A 22,559-nucleotide genomic window follows, 5' to 3' on the forward strand; every position below is an offset into this window, starting at 1 on the left:
CTGTATTATGAAAAGGTGTGTTCTCCGATGCTCCCAAATATCACTCAGTCCCATCTTCTAAAGATGTCCAAAGAAGGAAGTGTTATATTTTATAAAATTTTATTCTATAAAATTATGATTCTTTTTGTTGTTATTATTATGGATTAGCCTTAATAATAAATTAAGTTATTTGTTAATGTTAATTATTGTATGGGTAATATATATAATTTTAGGTTTTCTGATGAACGATCCGTGATGGGTTTGATTGTTTAATAAACGGTCTGTGATGGACTTGAATAATCAGATACATTTTGAGAGGTTCCTGGTCTCTACTGAGAGGTTATAAAACTTATACCCATTAGTCAATTTTTAAGTAACAACGTAAAACACTCTTACGTTTTTTAGAATACTTATTAGAAAGAGATAAGTAACATCTCATACTACGTGCTTCCATGGATCCTTCATTAATTCCAGGTACACAATTTTTAACTCATACTTGAATATGATTTGAATAAATTGTATTATTGTGTCTTATACATATTTTATTCCTACCAATTTGTATTAGAGCTGTAAGATATAAAATATAATTATTCTTTTGGAAAGTGTATCATAATTTTCATAACTATTCATTCTTATGGGAGATCTTAACTTTTGGATTGCATTCAAAATTTGATTAAGGAGTTTAATTATTTATTAATTATTGGTCTGATGTGGTTTAATTAATATTAATTCCAGCACCAAATTGGAACCCTAATTAGGAGTAAAATCCCCTTTCCAGAATTTCATGATCTGGGCTCGTGAGATTTTTTATTATTTTTCAAAACCTTGTATATAAATATCAATTGAGTTTTGAATAAATCAACATTCAAAATCAAAGCCCCAATCATTGTGCACTTGGTTTCTCCCGTTTCACCACCAACCAATTTCATTTTCTCTTTCACGAGAAATGTTTGATGCTGCATCACGACACTGCATAGAAGGTGTTCACGGTGCTCGATCTGAGTGGTGGTGGTATGCGTTATGCGTAGCAGCGGTGAACGTCGTTTTCGTCGCAGAGGTTCGTGACAGTGCGAACGGTGATCGTTTTCGGCGGGAAGGTTCACGACAGTGCGTAACAATAATGGGTTTTGATGCTGGATTTGTGTGGTGGTTCGTTGTGGATGATGGTCACTTTTGGTGGCATAAGTTTCGCACCAATGGCCCACGTGCACCAGATTTACGTACATTTTTTTTGAATCTGCTAAAACAATAACTATGTCAGTTCGTGCACCAAATTAATTAATAATAATAACAATTAATAAAATAATTATATTTAATAATAATAAAATAAATAAATAAAAATTAAATTAATAATAGTAACAATCATTATTATTATTATTATTATTATTATTATTATTATGATTTCATGCATTATATAATTTTTTATATTTTTGTTAAGCATGATATAATTTTATATAATTGTTAGCTCACCTATCGTGGGTACAGTTGTATGAAATTTTGTGGGAATGATATAATTTAAATATTTTATCAATTAATTTGATATTACATTAATATTAATTATACCCTATCAGTTTTTTATTATTAATGCATTTTATTTTTCTTGATACAATGTAGTTTTTGAATTTTATTATGTCAATTATTTGTCTTGTACCCTATTGGTATTAGATTTCTTTTGAGATGAGATGTGTATTATATTTTATTATATTTCTTATTTATTATGATTGGAGACCCTTAGTCGGAATCATAGTGAATAAAAAATAATTTGATATTATATGCATATTTTGCTGTGTATTCAGAAACATTTATTTTGTTTATTTACACAATAAATGTGTATTAAATGTTTCTTTGTTATTTTGATACCAGCTTCTTTGCCTATGTCATTGAATTCGGTCAAAACTTTAAATGGGACAAATTTTGAGAACTGGAAAGAATCTTTGGATTTGTATCTAGCAATTACCAACATGGATTTTTCCTTGAGAGAAGCAAAACCTTCAGCTCTTACGCCTGAGTCCACTAGTGTCTAGAGAGCTTCTTATGAAAAATGGGAACACTCAAACAAGGTGTGCCTGATGGTGATGAGATATACCATGGAGAAGTTTATTCGACAGAGCATTCCAAATAATGACAATGCTAAGGATTTTATGAGATTAGTTGGTGAGAAGTTTAAGACTTTTGACAAAGCTCAAAAGGTCAACATCTGTCACTTCTTGAGAAGACCAAATATGATGGTGTCAGTGGTGTTCGTGAGCATATGATTAAGCTTGTGCACTATTATAACAAACTCAAATCTTTAAAGGTAGATCTTGGTGATAGTTACTTGATTTGGCAGGTTATGAAATCTCTTTCTTCTGAGTTTGATGAGTTGAAGACTTCTTACAACACTCAAAAGGAGGAATGGAAAATTGATGAAATGATAGCTATTATTTCTCAAGTGGAAGCATCGATTAAAAAGACCAAGTCTCATAGTGCGCAGTTCACAACTACTACTTCCAGCCCTAAACCTGTGAAAAAGGGATTCAAAGGTAAATCTCGTCCTGAAAAAGGGAACATAGGGAAAGCATTAGTGGTTTTGGATCCTAAGAAGAAGTACTTCAAGGGGAATTATGCCTATTGTAAGAAATTTGGACACAAGTTAGCTGACTGTTATATTCTTAAGAAGAAGAATGTTGATAAGAAAGGTATACTCCTATATGCTCTAGCTTGTTTTGAATCTAATGTTATTGATGTTCCTCCCAATTCTTGGTGGTTAGACTCGGGTGCCACTATTGATGTTGTGAATTCTTTACATGGGTTCATAAGTCTGAGAAAACCAAGTGATGCCGAGTCCAAGACTATCATGGGAGATGAAGCTAGAGCACTAGTAGTTTCTTTAAATTTACCTTCTGGACATGTTTTGTTATTAAAAGACGTTGTTTATGTACCTTCTATGAGAAGGAATTTGATTTCAGTTTCAATTTTAGACAAATGTGGCTACACTTTTGAATCTGGCAATGGTAAACTTGTTGTTTATTTCAATTCAATTATTGTTGGCTCAGGAGTTTTATATGATGGACTTTACATGCTGAATCTGAATGATATGTCTGTTAATTCTGTTATTGGACATAAGCGTAGTAGAGTTGATGAAAATTCCTCTATGTTGTGGCATAGACGTTAAGGACATATTTCTAGACCTCGAATTGAGAGGTTGATTAAAGAAGGTATTTTGCATGACCTAAATTTTTCTGATTTTGATACTTGTGTTAATTGTGTTGATTGTGTTAAGGGAAAGCTTACCGCAAAAGTAAGAAATACAGGAGCAAACATGAGTGATAATGTGTTGGAGCTTATTCATACTGATATATGTGGACCTATCACACTCACTTCCATGGGCAGATATAGGTATTTTATTACGTTTATAGACGATTATTCCCATTTTAGCTAGGTAGATCTCCTACAGGAAAAATCAAGTTCCTTGGATGCGTTTAAGTATTTCAAAGCTGCTATTGAGTTGAAAACATGAAAGAAGATAAAATGTGTAAGGTTTGACAAAGGTGGAGAATATTATGGTAGATATGATGAGACTAGAAGAAATCATGGACCTTTCGCTAGATTTCTTGATGAATGTGGTATTGAAGCTCAGTATACTATGCTTGGTACTCCTCAGCAAAATGGAGTTGCAGAAAGGAGGAATCACACTCTTTTAGAGATGATGAGATGTATGTTGAGTCATTTCTCTTTACCGGATTTCCTTTAGGGAGATGCTTTAAGGACTACTGTGTATATTCTTAATCAAGTACCTAACAAGTATGTTTCAAAGACTCCTTATGAACTCATGTCTGGGAAGAAGCCAAGTTTGAGACATTTCCATGTGTGGGGATGTAAGGCGGAGGTAAGGCCTTATAATCCTCAGTTAAAAAAACTTGATCTCAAGACTGTCAGTGGGTTCTTCATTGGTTATTGTGTGGGTTCTCGTGGTAGTAGGTTTTATTGTCCTTCTCACTATATGCGGGTTATTGAGTCTGACCGTGCGGTATTCTTTAAGGATGACTTGGACAGTGGGAGCAATACACCACGACCAGTCACTTTAAGAGAAGACCGTGTTGTTATTCCCATGCCATCCATTTATCTTCCTGCAGATAATGTGATTCCAGTTGTCCGTGATGAAAATGAATTTGTTCCAGATCTCTTGGATGCCACATCACCTGTAGTAGATGAACAAGTTCATGATGATGTTGTTAAAGAAATTTCTTTGAGGAGATCTCAAAGAGTACGCAGGTCTTCTATACCTGATGATTATCTTGTGTATCTTCAAGAGCATGAATATGATCTAAATAATGTTGATGATCCTACTACTTTTGCAGAGGCTATCTCTAGTTCTCATGGTGATGATTGGTTAAATGCTATGCATGATGAGTTAGCTTCTATGGCTCATAATGATGTTTGGGATCTTATGGATTTGCCACTAGGTTGTAAACCAGTTGGGTGTAAATGGGTCTTCAAGACTAAGCGTAGTCTAGATGGAAAAGTTGAAAGGTATAAAGCCATGCTTGTAGCAAAAGGCTATAGTCAGAGGGATGACATTGATTATAAGGAGACTTTCTCACCGGTCTCTACTAAGGATGTTTTTCGTGTTGTTATGGCTTTAGTAGCTCATTTTGATTTGGAGCTTCATCAAATGGATGTCAAAACAGTTTTTCTGAATGGAGATTTATTTGAAGAAGTGTATATGGTTCAACCTGATGGCTTTGCTAAAAAATGTAAGGAACATTTGGTTTACAGGTTGAAGAAGTCTATTTATGGACTAAGACAAGCTTATAGGCAATGGTATTTGAAATTTAATCAGGTGGTCACTTCTTTTGGCTTCAAGGAAAATGCCTCAGATCAATGCATTTACTTGAAGAAAAATGGGAGCCATTTCATCATTCTTTTCTTATATGTTGATGATATTCTTCTTGCTAGTAGCAGTGTTGAACTTTTGACTAAGACAAAATTTATACTAAATAGTCACTTTGATATGAATGACCTTGGTGATGTTGTTGTTCTGGGCATTCAGATCTCTCATGACAGGTCACGTGGCATTCTTGGTTTGTCTCAAAGAGGATACATTGATAAAGTTCTCAAGAGGTTTAACATGCATTCTTGCTCCTCATGTGCAGCACCTGTTCAAAAAGGTGACAAACTCTCTAAATCTCAGTGTCCACAAAATGACAATGACAGAGTTGAAATGAAAAAAAATCCCATATTGCTTTTGCTGTTAATGCTTTAGGGAGATACTTGAGTGATCCAGGTTTTGGATCATTGGAAAGTTGTTAAAAAGGTCTTTAGATATTTGCAGGGAACTAAGTATCATATGTTGACCTTTAAGAGTCTGATCAACTTCAGGTCATTGGTTATTCTGATTATGATTTTGCTGGTTGTCGTGACGACCTAAAGTCTACTTCTGGCTTTATTTTTATGATGGCAAGAGGAGCCATTTCTTGGAAGAGTGTTAAACAAACTCTTATATCTACTTCCACTATGGAGGTAGAGTATGTTGCTTGTTATGAAGCTACTTGTCAAGCTGTGTGGCTTAAAAATTAGATTTCTAGCTTTCAAATTGTTGAAAGTATTTCTAGGCCACTTGTGATATATTGTGACAACACTACTGCCATCCATTTATCTCAAAACAACATAAGTTCTACTCGTTCAAAGCATTTTGATATAAAATTTCTATTTGTTAGAGAAAAAGTTTTGGATTATCAAACTCGAATAGAGCATATTGTTACAGAAAATATGTTAGCAGACCCACTAGTTAAAGGCTTATCTATTGGAGTTTTTCAAAATCATGTAACTCATATGGGTGTGGTTAAGTCTTTTGATGTATTAGATTAGTGGGAGTCTGAGATTTACACTTTATATTATTATGGTTTTCATGAGATGTAAATTTGTCAATGATGTCAGTTTCGTTACATCTTTTTCTCTTTCTACATAGAGAATTTATGAACCATTTTCGGATCACATATTTATTATATTTGTTTTTATTCTATATATTATCCATTATTTAAGAAATCTAAGCATATGGTAAGTATCCCTATCGGATATTATTTTTGTGATCCATGTTTATATTTCTTAATTAGTATTTATACTTATGTTGCAATTGATATAATTAATTAATTTATTAATTTTATCCAAGTGGAAGAATGTTATATTTTATATAATTTTATTATATAAAATTATTATTCTTTTTGTTGTTATTATTATGGATTAGCATTAATAATAAATTAAATTATTTGTTAATGTTAATTATTGTATGGGTAATATATATAATTTTGGGTTTTCTGATGAACGATCCATGGTGGGTTGGATTGTACATTTAGAGAGGTCCCTGGTCTTTGCTAAGAGGTTATAAAACTGATACCCATTAGTCAGTTTTTAAGTAACAACATAAAACACTCTTACGTTCTTTAGAATACCTATCAGAAAGAGAACACACTACAAAAAAAACAAGTATTAACGGAGGTTATTTTTTTTATTACCCAGGGTTAAAACCTTCGTTAAGTCATTTACCCAGAGTTCTAGTTTCCCCCGCTAAACCATCCCTGAAGAATGTGTTAGCCGGGGTTTTTTTGAACCCCAGGAAAGACTGATCAATTGTGGGGGTTTTGGATACCTCTGTGAACTTCTTTGTGTTTCAAAACCTCCACTAACTACCATGGGTTTTCAAAACATCTGCTAACTACCATGGGTTTTCAAAACCTCCGCTAACTACCATGGGTTTTCAAAACCTCTGTTAACTACCATGGGTTTTCAAAACCTCCATTAATTACCATGATTTATCATTTATACATTCGTATATATTTTTTCAACCACAATAATTTCCAGTATATAGTTAAAATATTTCTCCATTACTATATAATTATTTGCTACAATTAGAACCAAAGAACCTGATAAACAACATACTATAAATGTATTCTACAATGTAATCCACATGTTCCTTTCTAAACCAGCCCAATACAATTCCCCACAAATGCAACTTCATGGTGATATATTCCTTACACTAGAAAATAAATAACATAATAAACAAGCATGGCATCTCAGAGAGCTCGGATGGAAGATTTCCTATCAAGTTATTGTTGTCAAGATGCATTCCAAACATACATATTAATAACTACTAAAACATTAAACCATGGTCCTACATGCTGGCCAAGATAGATGAGTGAATTTACAAGAGTTTCAATGTTTTGATATTGCCAATTTCAATGTTAGCATGATTTCCCAATATTTCACTATATTTCATACCAAGAAGATTAATGTCTCATACTAGATCCTATTTTTATGTTAGGAAGATGGATAGCAGCTACTGTTTTTGAGTGCCCGTGCTATTGTCCAAGCTTATCTTACCGAGCTTTTTGGTTAACCTGAAACAGGTACTGAAGCCACCAAGCTCTTCTGTTAACAATAAACAATTAAAGATAGTTTTTATAGTAGGATTATTCCGTTTCTAATGAACACCAAGGTGGAAGTTGAGGTAACAGGACTCATGTCTATATCTCGTACTTTTCCAACCTTACCTTTTCCTCCACACTTTTTCAACCTATCTACAATATTAGCATAGATAAACAAAATACCAATCACTGGCAAAAAAAATAACTCAGCGTACAAGTATCTATCACATTCCATAACTACAGAGCATACTATAGATGCTTATTAATTATTTACACAAAAATGAAAAGGATAAAAGATGTCAATACACCATAACCATGGGGCCAACCATACAATTTTGACAGCTAGTGTTTCATTTCATGAGAGCTCATATATTCTCAAAATAACATTTTCAATGAATATAGAAATATCATGTGATTGACTAAAACAATTGAATATTGATTTTACGGAACAATAAGCTTACTAAAATGAAGAAAGGAATAAATATCTAAAATAGGAGGAGAATGATGCATACCAAGCCTCACTGCCAAAGATGTTATTCCAAGCAATTGGACTCCCAAAGCAACTTATACATCACGCTTGAATTTCCTTTCTTGAACAACCATTTTCAAGCCACAGGGAACATCAATTAAGGAACCATTTTCTTGACCTTAGTTAGTGTCTGTTGTGTTTTTAAATAAGAAACAAAAGTAGAAGTTGAGTGCACAAGGTTATCCAATGCCGTTTTTGTTTCTTAGTTTTACTTTTTTTTTTTTTTTTGCATTTGTATAGCTATAAGTTTCTGATTTTTGTGGTGTTCAACTGTTGCAACTGTAAGTTTGTACTTTGTATTCTAAGTCATCATGGGGTTGCCCTCTCCGAATTGGAGGGAGAGCGTGTAGTGTAGTATATTTAGTAAAATGTGTGTATTATTCCAATGTACTTTAAATGATAAATGTATGAGTTTTAGAACCAGAGATGATAGATGACTTACTATATTTTACTTCCATCTTGATACTGGGATGAACCACACATTATGGTCCTTATTATAGTTTTTTTTTTTCGATTTTTACTTTTATACTGTTTTCAATCGTCTAGATTGAAGTATCTTGAATAATGATTTGAATGTTCACTATAGAAACTTGAAAAACCTAAGAAAAAGAAATTAAGTGTGTATGTATGTATGTACCACAGCCTAAATCTTATATTTTCATAGAGTTTATATGTTATATTTTAACTATTAGATTTATTAATTATGTAATATATAAATATAATATTTCTAATTTTATGTATAACATGTATATTTAAATAAACTATAAAAAATAATTACAAAATTCAAAACATAATAAAAAAAAACAAATATTATATTGAAATCTATGTAAAGATTTATAACTTGACATCTATTTAAATTATTATTATGTTGATAACACATCTCTTTTTTTTATGTCGTATGGGTCTAAATGGGTGGAAAGGGAGTGCAACAGAATGGAACAATACTATGTTCATTCTTTGGATTGTTCAAAATAAGATGAAATGAAATATAGTAAAAAATAACTCAAGGTAAGCTCTGTTTGAATTGTTTAAAATTGAATGGAACGAAATGAAGTGCAATCCATTCCATTCCAACTAAGACCCTTCGTTTCCTCCCCTTCAATTTCAGAAAAATGAAATGAAAGCAGCAGTTTTTTTTGTTCAAATATATACAAATAATGGAATGGTAGCTTCATTCCATTCTGTACCATCTCAAGTTCAATTCCATTCCACTTCTCTAGAGATAACCAAACAAAGGCGGCTTCTTTCAGTTCATTGTTTCAGATTATCAATTTCATTACTTTTAAGATGTGTAATGTTTTATGACCAACATCATTTACGATTTCACCCATCCTTAGGCATAACATTTGTAATTCCAATAACATTCTAGCAAGTAACAATGGCTTTAAACTATTATAGTTATTATTTGCCACGTATTATATATAGAAACTACTTGTTAGAGATAAAGAAGCTACAAACGTATAGTAAATAGGAAAGGCATTAGATTTAACCTTCTTTGTTTGTGCCATTCGGTCATTTCCAGCACTTCCAGGACAATTTACATGGGGAACCCAAAATTGGTACCCATTAAAAATCCAGGTCCTATCCCTGCAACCAAAGCATCAATTTTCTCTCTTGAGTCTCTCCAGATCTCAGGGCCCGTCGTCTCATAATGAATCTACAAGGATGGAAAATTAATCAGCTGCAGTTTTTCTTCATACAACCACCAAACTAGAAATGTGCTGTGAATAATGAGAATACATTTGGGTTGGCAGGATTATCAAATTGGTTGAGAATATAACCATCAGCTGACTTGGCTAGTACTTCTTCTCCTTTCTCAATAACCCTAACAATTCCTTTGGCTGGGTCTGTAAGATATACCTCAGCTCCAAAGGCTCGCAGTATAATTCTTCTCTCAAGACTCACATAAGATGGCATAGCAACCTGAAGTTTATAGCCCCTCAATGCTGATATGAATGCCAATCCTATGCCAGTGTTACCACTTGTGTACTCTATCAGGACAATCTTTTCAACCATAAGAAAAAATACTAAATTTAGTTAGTATTTTGAACAATACAGACAATATAACAAGTGTCTGATGTGTGGAAAGGGCCAATCTTGAGCATTATAAGCAATAATATTAGACAATCTCAATAAACCATGTTTTCTTATTATGATTTGGAAAACATTGTTGTCCAAAACTCAAAAAATATCATTACAGGCCAAAGTTGAAGGACTTTTGGAACTTGTTTGATTCCCTTCTCACTCTTTGGTTTTAAAAACTGTTTTCTAAAACATTTGCACACAACTCAGCAATCAATTATGTAAATGTAACTTTCACACAGCTAACCTTTCCAGGTGTGATAAGGCCCTTTTTCTCAGCATCCTCAATCATGCTCAATGCAATCCTGAGAGAAAGAAAAAGAAGATTATCATGAAAAACCTCATATAAATCTTAAAACCTTACAGATCCAAATAGCTATAGTTTGAGAAATCAAGACATTGCATGCCTATCTTTGACACTACAACAGGCTTGCATGTACTCCAATTTAGCAGCAATGCGGGCTACACATCCTTCCACAATGTTGTTCAGATACACCATTGGGGTATTCCCTATCAACTGTACGGTAAAGAGAAAAACATTTCTTAATTTTTCAACAAAATGTAAAGGGAAAAGAAAATACCACAAACATGGTGGAACAGAATAAATAAGCTTTTTAAGGTAAAAGGAGAACAGAGAAAGAGCTCTACTTCAGTGACATCCTTCTTGATCGCACACTTTGGCTCCATGCTATCACCTCAAAAACCCCTGCAAGCAAAGGGTAAATAAATTACATGCAGCAAATGAAAATATTTTAGCATATCTTATAATTAGTCTCCAACAATGACAAGCTCTGGCTATTGATTCCTTCAACAATGTATGAATACTCAAATAAAAGCATATACGAAGACATAACAAAGGAAAATTCTAAACAGGAAACAAAATAGAGCCATTAGATAATGTGATACTTTTTTAAACAAAATAGAGCCATTAGATAATGTGATACTTTTTTAATCTTACATTTCAATGTATATCCAAAATTCTATAGAAAATTAACGAAACTTGAAAGAATAGTAGCCAAATTAGAGTATAATAACTGGGAATATCAATTTTTGAGCTCCACCAATCACTCATTGGCATTTTTGGGTGAAAGAATACATAAACTGTGTAAAGATTAAAATAAGTGAGCAAACGTACATTAATAAGGCACCGAAGAAGCTTGGCTCAAACCCCATCTTTGACGTCCTACGAAACTTGAAGGCAACAGATTGAACATGTACTGAGTAAACACAGATTCTCCAATTCTATTTCAGAAAACACCACAATCCATGTTGAACATCTGAATTATGAAATCCACGAATAATGAAGCGAATAAATGATGTGGCAACGTCTAAGGAAAAGGAGAAGAAGGAAATCAAAGGAGTGAGGTTGAGAGAAGAAAAGACGCATTACCATAAAAAGACGAGAAACCGTGAAAGTGAAGCGGAACCCTAGAAACCAGAGGCGCGAGCTATGGCGGTGAGCTACGACGGTGAGGCGACTTCGTCGGTTACGACGCTTCTTTTGGTGGAGTGCCTGATTAGGGTTTAGGAAGATGAAGAAGAAAGAATGAAAACAATGAGTGGGAGGGAGAGAACGAAAATAAACATGAGGGAAAAATAGAATAAATTCTATATATTTGTTGGGGTTTTGAATAACCTACATTATGTTGATGGGGTTTTCAATAAACTTATGTTATTTTGATAGGGTTTTAAATAAACCTTTAGAATTTAAAAAGGTTCTTAAAATCTCTACTATTTAAATTTTTTTACCAAGGTTATATTAACCTCCATTAAATATCCTTTGTTAAAAGTAATATTTTTTTGTAGTGACAGTAACATCTCATACTTCGTGCTTCCATGGATCCTTTATTAATTTCAGATACACAATTTTTAACTTATACTTGAATATGATTTGAATATATTGTATTATTGTATCTTATACATATTTTATTCCTACGAGGGAAGTTGGTAGTTTCTTGAGGTAGAGTGTTGTCCATAAAGGTTGAACCACATAGTTTTATACGAGGATGATAAATATAAATTGCTTAATGACCTGTACATTTTATTGGTTAATACCATTCTAATTTCAACACTTACCATATCTTAAGGTTGGATTATTATTATCAGAGGTACATAAATTTCTATACAGATAAAGACATCAGGGTCCGAATCTGTTAGTAGTTTAACAACAGTATGTGAAGTATAACTTAATTATTATATTATTGTCCCGTCAGAAAAGTATCTTGACATTCATTAACAAAACGTAGAATCTAAGTTTCATCATTCACTCTTTTTAAAGATGACTTAGTTTATATGAAGGAACTATTTTTGTCAAATGATTTGGCATACTCAATTTGTAAATGAAAAACATGGTTGGAGTAATAGCTTTCCATATGGCAATTTTATTGACTACGAATAGTAAACACAAGTTGGGTTTTGTAAAAGACCATTACCACTGACAGATGACCGTTTCTCACTGCATCTCCAACAATTTCTTGAGCAACCCAACCCTTCTACAAATTCTCAAAATAATCATATATATATATATATATACACATATATATATATATATATATATATATATATATATATATATATATACATATATGTATATATATATATGTATATACATACATATGTATGTATATATATGTATATACATATATATACATACATATGTATGTATATACATATATATATATACATATATGTATATATATATATATATATATATATATATATATATATATATATATATATATGTATATACATACATATGTATGTATATATATATACATATATGTATATACATATATATACATATATATATACATACATATATGTGTATATATATATATATATATACATATATATATATATATATATATGTATATATATATATGTATATACATATATATATATATACATATATATATATATATATATGTTGGGCCTCAACAACAATTACGCAGGCCCACTCCAATTCTTTTCTCACTTTCTCTCCTGATGCTTCCACACCACACGCACTAGCTTTCATACAAACTGGAATAATGAAAGAAGAAAGAAAACAATAAGGGAAAGATGTGAGCTTACAAAGAGAAGGTAAAATCTCTTTTTTATTGAATATATGTGTGTATCTCTCAAGTACATGAAACTGAAGCAAGTATTTATATGTTGTTAGTTTGCACTGTTTCTAACAGAAACAAAAACTGAAACTGGAACTAATTTTTGGTTACAACTGTCAACACCCCCCCTTAATCCAAAAATTCTAGGCTTGACATTCCAATCTGTTTTCTGAGCTTGGCGAACCTAGCTTGCTTCAGCGGCTTGGTGAAGACATCAGTTGTTTGGTCTTCTGTTTGACAGTAAAGTAGGGTTAGCTTTCCTCTACTCACTTGATCACGAAGGAAATGGAACTTCGTGTCAATGTGTTTACTTCTCCCGTGTAGAGTAGGATTTTTTGACAAGTTGATTGCTGACTTATTGTCAATGTTGAGCTTAACTGGTTTCTTGTAGTCCAGTTTTAGCTCCTCCAAAACTACCTCCAACCACAAACTCTGACACGCTGCTTCTGAAGCAGCTATGTATTCTGCTTCACACGATGATAGAGTCACGACCTTCTATTTCTTAGAGCACCAAGAAATTGGTGCATCTAAGTATCTGAATAAGTACCCATAAGTACTCCTTCTCTCCACCTTGTCTCCACACCAGTCTGAGTTAGAAAATGCTTCTAACACAACTTCATTTTCCTCATCTGCCTTTGGGAAGAAAATTTCCCAATCTGTAGTACCTTTTAGGTACCTCAATATATGCTTAGCAGCAGCCATATGGGTGTTCTCGGGTCATGCATGAACCTGCTTATCAAACCCACTCCAAAGCTTAGATCTGGCCTACTATTACAAAGAAATCTTAGTGAGCCAACAATTTGCTTGTACAAAGTCCCATCCACAACTTCAGCTTCCTTTTCTTCTGTCAGCTTTAGTCCAGGAAGCACTGGAACTGCAGTCTTATTGCATCCTTCCATCTTAAATTTTTTTTAAAATCTCTTGTGCATATTTCTTCTGATGTAGGAACACTCCCTTATGCGTATGCACAAACTCTAGCCCGAGAAAGTAGCTTAGTGTTCCTAGGTCTGTCATTTCAAACTCTATCTTCATTCTCCCTTTAAACTCTTCAATTTCTTCTTCCACACTCCTTGTAATGGTCAAGTCATCAACATACAAGCATACAATGAGTGTGTTTGCTTGACTTGTCCTCTTCACATACACTCCAAACTCAACTGTGCATTTCAAAAATCCTAACTTGGCTACACTGCATCAATTAATTTGTTCCAAGCTCTAGGAGCTTGTTTAAGCCCATACAAAGCCTATCTCAGTCTATATACAAGGTGTTTTCTCCCCTCCTTCTAAAATCTGGGTGGCTGTACAATGTACACTTCCTCTTCCAATGGGCCGTTGAGAAAGGCTGACTTCACATCCATTTGACTCATTTTCCAGCCTTTTGAACTGGCAATTGCTGTGACCAACCTCACAATTTCCATCCTCGCTACAGGGGCAAACACCTCTGTGTAGTCAATTCCTTGTTGCTGCAAAAAAACTTTTGCAACCAGCCTGGCCTTGTGTTTAGCCACAGACCCGTCTGGCTTCAATTTCAACTTGAAAACCCACTTCACATCAATGGGCATTTTGTCATGTGGCAGATCAACCAGCTTCCATTGTTCTTCTCAATTGCTTCTAGCTCTTCTTTCATAACATCCTTCCATTCCCGTATTTTCAAAGCTTCTCTCCATGTGATAGGTTCTGTATCAGCCATTAATGCTTGATGAACCAAATCACCACCACCTGTAATTACACCATTACCATAAACTTCATGGCCAGCAAGTCTAGTAGAGGGGAACCTTGTTCTTTGGGTTCTTCTGTTGTCTGGAACAGCAGCAATAATTTTAGTTTTGTCTTCCAAGACACATAGAACATGTGTCACCACATCATCCTTATTCTTTCAATCTCAACTAGCTGCCTCATCTACCACCACAACTCTGCTAATCACCACCAAATTCTTTTCTAGATCATACAACTTGTATGCACCTGTTGGATGGTATCCAATCAAAATTAAAGGCTCACTTTTATCATCTAGCTTCTTCCTCCTTTCATTTGGAATATGTCTATGACATATTGAGCCAAAAATATTCAAGTGTTGCACGTGTGGTTTGGCACCAGACCAAGCTTCCTCTGGTGTCACTATTTTCAACCTTTTTGTAGGGCACCTATTGAGGATATAGGAAGTAGTGGTTACTGCCTCTCCCCAATAACTATGTGGCAAATTTTTCCCTTTCACCATGCATCTTGCCATGTCCACAAACATCCTATTTCTCCTTTCGGCCAACCCATTATGTTGTGGTGTGTAAGGTGCAGTCACCTCATGTACTATCCCTTTTTCTTCACAAAACTTGCTAAAATCCTTGGACTTGTATTCTCCTCCACCATCTGTCCTAAGGATTTTTAAACTCTTCTCAGCCTGTCTCTCCACTCGTGCACAAAATTTTTCAAACACAAAAAATACATCTCCTTTCTCTTTTAGCAAATAAACCCATATCTTTCTTGAGAATTCATCTACAAAGGTGAGAAAATATCTATTTCCTCCAAGTGATGGTGTGTCCAAGGGACCACACAAATCTGAGTGCACAACCTCCAATACCTTATTAGCTCGTTTTGGTGCAGAGGTTTTAAAAACCTTTCTAGGCTGTTTCCCAATCACACAACCTTCACAGATTTTGGCTGGTTGCTAAATTTGTGGCAGTCCACTCACCATCTGCTTATTGCTGAGTTGATTCAAGCTTTTGAAATTCAAGTGGCCGTATCTATAGTGCCATAGCCAACTCTCTTCCCCCACACTAGTGGCTGATAGGCACTGAATTTCAATGGTGTCCAAGTTCACTTTAAGGTCTTGTTTTTATACAAAGGTGCCTTGATCACAAGTCTATGTTGAGAGTCAAATATCTCAATGACTTTCTGCTGCATATTCATAGTAAATCCTTTCTCCAGTAGTTGTCCCAGGCTGAGTAAATTATTTTTCATGCTTGGGACGTACAAAACATCACTCATATAGGCCACATTGCCATCCTTTCGTGTAATCATCACCTTCCCAATTCCTTCTGCCACAATAGAGCTGTTATCTGCAAACTTCACAATGTTTTTCACACACGGGTTAAGATCAATCAGCCAATCTCTGTTCCCAATCATGTGATTAGAGCACCCTGTATCCAAGTACCAAGTCATGCTTTCCTCCTCTTCACTGGTTGTTGTTGCCATCAGCAAAACTTGGTCTGAGTCAGACCCATCTTCTTCCTTTTGCACTAAATTTGCTTCCTCTCCTTTCTTCCCATTCTTTGATGTATCCTCATGCCAACATTCATAAGAATAATGCGCATATTTGCTACAGTTATAGCACTATATTTTTCTTTTATCATATGGCCTCCTATCACTTCTTCCTCTGCCTCTGTTCTTATTTCCTCCTCTGGCTTCAGACCCATTGTTTCCAGAATTTTCTTGGGTCGCTGATTCACTTTTTTTGCCACCATTTCTGTTTCCAGATCTTCCTCTGGACCTTCCTCTACCTCTGCCTCTCCAGCCACTTCTGCCTCTGCCTCTGACTTCATAACTCACCTTGGCCTGTAGAGCCTATTTAGTCAACTTCTCACCATTCTTCCTTTCATTTACTCTTTGTTCATGTGCTTCAAGAGAGTTCTGTAGTTCTTCTATTGTCATAACATCAAGATCCTTTGATTCCTCTATGGCAATCACAATGTGGTCGAATCGTGGGGTTAAGGTCCTCAAAACCTTCTCTACAATTCTGTTGTCTTCTATGTTCTCATCACACGTTCTCATGGCATTGGTGATCACTTGCAATCTGCAAAAATATTCTGCCACTATCTCCTTTTCTGTCATAGAGAGGAGTTCATACTGTGTAAGACCCGGGAAAATTAATTAATTAAATAATTAATTAATTAATTAATGCGGGTAGAAGCCGCCTTTATGGCATTAATTGTTGTTTAATGTGACGTGGAAAAGTGCTAGCTCATGTGGTTGAGAGTACTTTGGTTTGTGTGAGAGGGCTTGGGTTCGAGTCCTATGTATGCCAATTATGTGTGATTGTTTTGTTATTGATTTTTAAGGATATGTATGAGTATGTGATTAGTATTGTAAGATATTGTTGATTTGTGAGTATCACCAAATGTGGTTTGGCATAGTGGTTGTGCTTGGGCCTTATGAGGGGAAGGTCACAAGTTCAAACCTTGTTGGGTATAAAGTATGCTTTATTTTTGCTAACTATTAGTGGTGGTATGAATGTGAAGGGGTAAAGAAAACCTAGTAGAAGGATAACCATTAGGTGCTGAAAAATATTTCCACTAAGTGACTTGAATAGCTATTAAGCCCACACTTAAGTCCAATTCATTTTTTTTTTTTTGCATTAACCTACCATGAGAGAGAATAGGGTTTCTGCAATTTGGTTATTGTGTCTATAGAGAGGAGAACGAATTTGAGAGAGAGTGAGTGGAGTTGTTAGTGTGCAAGGGCTGGACCAAGCGGGGACTGAGATTGTATGCTTTTGGTCAGATTGTATGCTTGGGATGTTGTTTTGCCATGAAATTTCGAGTTCTTTATGAGGGAAATTAGGGGATGTGTATTTGGTACTGTTGGATTGGGAATTTCATTTGAATTGGTGCTCACGATGCCTAATTTGTGTTGTGTATGTTTTTATGGTATGAAATGTGGGAATGGGAGTCTGTATGTCAATTGTTTCTTGTTGTTCGGTGAGTGTAATGTTGACAATTGAATTGGTGGGTTTTGGGAGCTTTTTGGGTCGTTGATGCAGTACTGGTGTGCGTAAAATAGGATAGAACCTGCAATTCTCGCTCAGGCAGGTGGGACTCGCCTAGGCGAGACATGCAGGGACTCATGTTCTCACCTCACTTGAGGTTCTCGCTCAGGCGATCAGCATTGGTTTTAAGCGACTCATACACTCGCTCATGCGAGTGAGGTTCGCCTAAGCGAGATAAGTGATGAAATGTGCGCGTGTTGAGCGCAACTTCTCGTCCAGGCGAAGGGTTTTGAGGTTTTGGCGACAAACTATCTCGCCTAAGCGAGACTTCTTGGTCATGTTTGGTGCTTTGCGTGTATTTCAGCCTAGGCGAGTTGAATTGTATTTTTGGGCGAGAGATGAACTCGCCTAAGCGAGAGGATCTCGCCTAAGCGAGATAACTGGTGTTGTTGCTGTTTTAAGCTCGCTCAGGTGAGGTGGGCTAGCCGAAGCGAGGCTGGGGGCTTAGCTTGGGCGAGAGGTCCATAACTTAAGCAAGTTTATGTGATTTACTATGTTTCTATGTGCTTGTGAGTGTGTTTGGTTGTTATACCATGGTTAGATTGTATATGCATGTGTTGTGGTGTGGGCTTGAAGGACTAAGTCCATTAGGGGTTTGGGATGTGCTCGGTGGTTGGACACATTATGGGCATGGAACTGATTGAGTTCCCGTCGGCTACTATTGGGCAAGGAGTCCTTAGTATGGTGATTGCATGTGTCGGGCGCACGATGGGCAAGGAACTGTAATGTTCCCGTCGGCTACTATTGGGCGAGGAGTCCATAGTATGGTGATTGTGTGCGTGCCAGGGTCCAAGTTATGAGACTTGAATGTTTATACTACAGGCGAGGAGTCTGTAGGGCAGGACTATGAGCGGGATAGGCTCATAGGGTTGGACCACAAATGAGTTAGTTTCGTGGGAGCACAGGGAAGTCCCAAGACTTAGTTCATGCATATGACTCATGAAGGACTATGAGGTCATGATTTGGGTGATTTGGAAATTATGAAGTTAATTATGTTATTTTTGGGTTGGGAAATATATTTATATTCATGTTTTATTTATATACTGTGCATAACTCACCCTTTCTGTGTGTGTGTGGCGATGATCGGGTAACTTGTTATCCGGGAGCAGATGATGTGACAGGTGGGCCAGGAGATGCTTAGACTCGGAGCGAGGGCTAGCATGGGATGTTTTGTAAATACATATGTATATGTTTACTATTTTGTTTTTTTGAATATTATGTAAACCCGGCAGGAGCCGTTGACTTTTATTCCAGTTATATGAATCATGGACTCCTAGTCTTATGGCTTATGTATGAAAGTTTTAAATTTCCCGTGTTTTTGGGAAATGGTTTTCATTAATTGCGTTCTTTATTTTAAATTGGATTTTTCAAGTACATGAAACTGAAGCAAGTATTTATATGCTGTTAGTTTGCACTGTTTCTAATAGAAACAAAAATTGAAACTGGAACTAATTTTTTGTTACAACTGTCAACAATACACACACACGCACACACACACACACACACACACACACACACACACACACACACACACACACACACACACACATATATATATATATATATATATATATATATATATATATATATTAAAATTTTATTTTTATATAATGTATTAAAAAATAAATTAAATTAAAAAATCGTTAACTTATAAAAAAATATCAAAATTTAATATATATATATATATATATATTAGATTTTTTTTCTAATTTTATTTTATTATATATATATATATTAGATTTTTTTTCTACTTTTATTTTATTATATATATATATATTGTTTTAATTTTGTTTTCATATAATATATTAAAAATAAATAATATCTTGAAATAAATTAAATTAAAAATATAATTAATCTTTTAACAAAAATATTAAGTTTCAGTATATATTTGTTCATTATATATTTGTTCATTGAGATTCTTAAATTTGAGTAGAACACTTTGATATGATCTAGATAGAATGCATCATTCAATTCCACAAACGTGGACACCAAGGGTTACCAATTTTGCTAAACTTTTGCAAGAAGACATTTTTATGATTTGGATATTGAAAAACAACATTTGCATTTATTGGCCATATCATGCTGTATATGCTAAAATGCAAGGGCATTGATTCACCTCTTCCTCATGGTATCTTGATAATTAGAATCATGCAATATAGTGGAGTATAGGGATGTCAAAACGGGCCAGCTCGGCCCGTTTTGGCCCGGCCCGATTTTGGCCCGTTTTATATGGGTCGGGCCGGGCTGGCCCGGAATGGTGAAACGGGCTGAATTTTTGAACCCGGCCCGCGGGCCGGCGGGTTAGCGGGCTGGCGGGCTGGCCCGCTAGCTTTTTTCCACATGTTCAATTTTTAGTCCAAAATCAAATTTCAATTATCACAATAAAAACAACCCCGCAATATATAATATAATTGATCACAAAAAAAATAACCATACTACAATATATAAATATACCACCACCAGTGACTATACTGCATTAATACAATAGTCCATCAAAGTTCAAATAGATTGAAAAGATTAAAAAGACATATCAATGACGTTTTGCTCTCTGCATTGCAAGTCATCAAGATCACTGCTGCAACATCAATCTCCCCAACATCAAACCCTGGTAGAGATGCCTTAATCAAATTAGAGTACTCTTGACAGTTGTTATAAAGGAGGTGGCATTATACTCTTGACAGTGTCATACATAAATTTGCTTGAAGGATGATAGAATAATGTGAAACAGTGGCAATATTTATTTGATCACAGTGGCAAGACTTCTCTATTGATCATCAGTAGGCAAGATTTAGAAACATCCAGAGGACAGTACACACATGTTAATAACAAGCAGTGGCAGCAATTACTTATCAACAAACAATGTATCTGTAAACAGCAACACAACACCACTCACTACTTCTTCTTCCACTCCAAAATCCCTTCACACCTCGCCACCCTTAAACCCAGCACCACCGCACCAATTTAGAAAACAACACATCTCGTTGTCTACGAAATTGAAATTGGGGGAAAATTTTAAGCAAGAACAGCACAACAATTACGATTTACAGAATGGGTCCAATCAAACAAGGGCAAATCGCAGCAACAACAACCACACATACACCATAACCTCCAATTTAGGGAAACCAATTTTAGGGTTACGAAAATCATAAATTTAGGTCACAAATTGAAAAAAAAAGAACCAGAACTCAAATTACGAGCAAACCTATCTTCGCGGTGGTGGTGGCCGTCGGAATCGTCGTGAATCGCAGTCCGATGGTGGCTCTGCTGTTTTCGCGGTGGTCGTGGACGCTGTTTTCTCCAAATAGCAAACGCCGTGGTGGATGTCAAGGTGGAGGAGAAGAGAAGCGGGTATGGTTAGCGACGACGACGTGGTGGCCTGTGTGTTTCGCGGTGGCCAGCGGCGACGTAGCCAGGGCATACAATGGAAATCGGAGAGAGAGAGTGCGCGGAGGGAGAGATTGGGTGGGTGGGTGGGGAGCGCAAACAGAGAGACAGTGAGTGAGGGGTGGCCTGTGTGTTTGGCGGTGGCCAGCGGCGACGTAGCGAGAGCAGGAAATCGGAGAGAGAGAGTGCGCGGAGGGAGAGATTGGGTGGGTGGGTGGGGAGCGCAAACAGAGAGACAGTGAGTGAGGGTGAGGGATGCTGAAATATGCACGTGGGTGGGATATTTTTAATTAACTGGTACGGGCCGCGGGCTGGCCCGTTTTGGCCCACGGGTTGGCCCGACGGGCCAGCGGGCTTGACGGGCCGGGCTGTATAGGGTTGGCGGGTTGAATTTCTTGACCCGGCCCATGTTTTTTTTGTCGGGCTGACGGGCCGGCCCGTCGGGCCCAGCCCATTTTGCCATCCCTAGTGGAGTAGAGCTTTATGCTAAGGCAAACCCAATAATGGGTCCAGATATCATTTCACAACAAATTCTTAGAAAAAGCTAAATATAATTAATGTTAATGGTGCATGGCAACATCATCATGGAAATGAGGTTAATTCACCTTAAGAAGACCACAAAATCCATTGCCTGAAGTGATTATAAATAATGAATTTCAAAGTCAAATATAGGATGGAGTGCAACACTTGCAAGGACATGTTGATGTTATTGAAGAAAAATTTAGCAATTTTACCATTTATATAAACCGACAAATGAAAGAAGTCAATTTCAATGTCAACCAAAATTTTCACAAATTAGAGGATCAACATGACTCTAATGACAAACTTTTATATCGGGTAATGTATTGTGTATTTCATTTCATGTACTTCAATTATATTTCATTTTGTAATACTTATTAACACATTTTTACTATTAGTTTGACTTATGTGTGTAGGAAACACAAATGGATTCAAGAATAACTGAATTAGTAGAGGAAGCAAATGGCCTAACACAAAGGATGTATGTCATTATTGACCTTCAAGTTGCAGCTTTTGAAAGTTGATTCATCCTCATGGAACAACGTAACAACATCATTAGTGGTACATCATCTTAATATACCGCATTACAAATTTTAGACTTATAAACAACAATGAATATTTCATATGACGACTTATTTAGAAAGTACTATGACTTTCTTTCTTCACACCCGTCTCATATTAGACGCCTTATGGGGATGTCAACACATCGTCGTTGGAATAGGTTGCAAACTTATATGAATAAAACGACATGAATAGGGATGATGACAACAAATATTTTATGTTTTTCTTATTATTTTTAGTTGACT

At 35.5% G+C, this 22,559-nt stretch overlaps 1 protein-coding gene across 7 annotated transcripts; it reads right to left on the minus strand.

Annotated features, from left to right (window-relative positions):
• Window positions 1-739: 739 nt before the first annotated feature.
• On the minus strand, window positions 740-11,572 carry LOC146884759 (putative inactive cysteine synthase 2). 7 transcript variants are annotated; one of them, XM_085665155.1, is made up of 8 exons: window positions 11,384-11,572; window positions 11,129-11,270; window positions 10,642-10,699; window positions 10,401-10,510; window positions 10,241-10,298; window positions 9,652-9,915; window positions 9,402-9,568; window positions 740-1,216 (listed from the first exon to the last, which is right to left on the minus strand). In XM_085665155.1, exons 3-7 carry the CDS (start codon window positions 10,678-10,680, stop codon window positions 9,449-9,451), a joined length of 591 nt encoding a protein of 196 aa, XP_085521281.1. In that variant the 5' UTR covers window positions 10,681-10,699; window positions 11,129-11,270; window positions 11,384-11,572; the 3' UTR covers window positions 740-1,216; window positions 9,402-9,448. The 7 variants fall into 7 exon arrangements, 6 of the variants coding, with proteins under 6 accessions (XP_085521281.1, XP_085521282.1, XP_085521283.1 ...); XM_085665156.1 differs by lacking the exon at window positions 740-1,216 and adding an exon at window positions 4,984-5,117; XR_014983918.1 differs by lacking the exon at window positions 740-1,216 and adding an exon at window positions 7,053-7,386 and having other exon boundaries at window positions 7,895-9,568.
• Between the last annotated feature and the right edge of the window lie 10,987 nt (window positions 11,573-22,559).

This window comes from Vigna unguiculata, chromosome 7 (genome assembly GCF_037176805.1).
Source record: "Vigna unguiculata cultivar grain cowpea cultivar isolate G323 ecotype 2 chromosome 7, ASM3717680v1, whole genome shotgun sequence".
Classification (NCBI taxonomy): domain Eukaryota; kingdom Viridiplantae; phylum Streptophyta; class Magnoliopsida; order Fabales; family Fabaceae; genus Vigna; species Vigna unguiculata.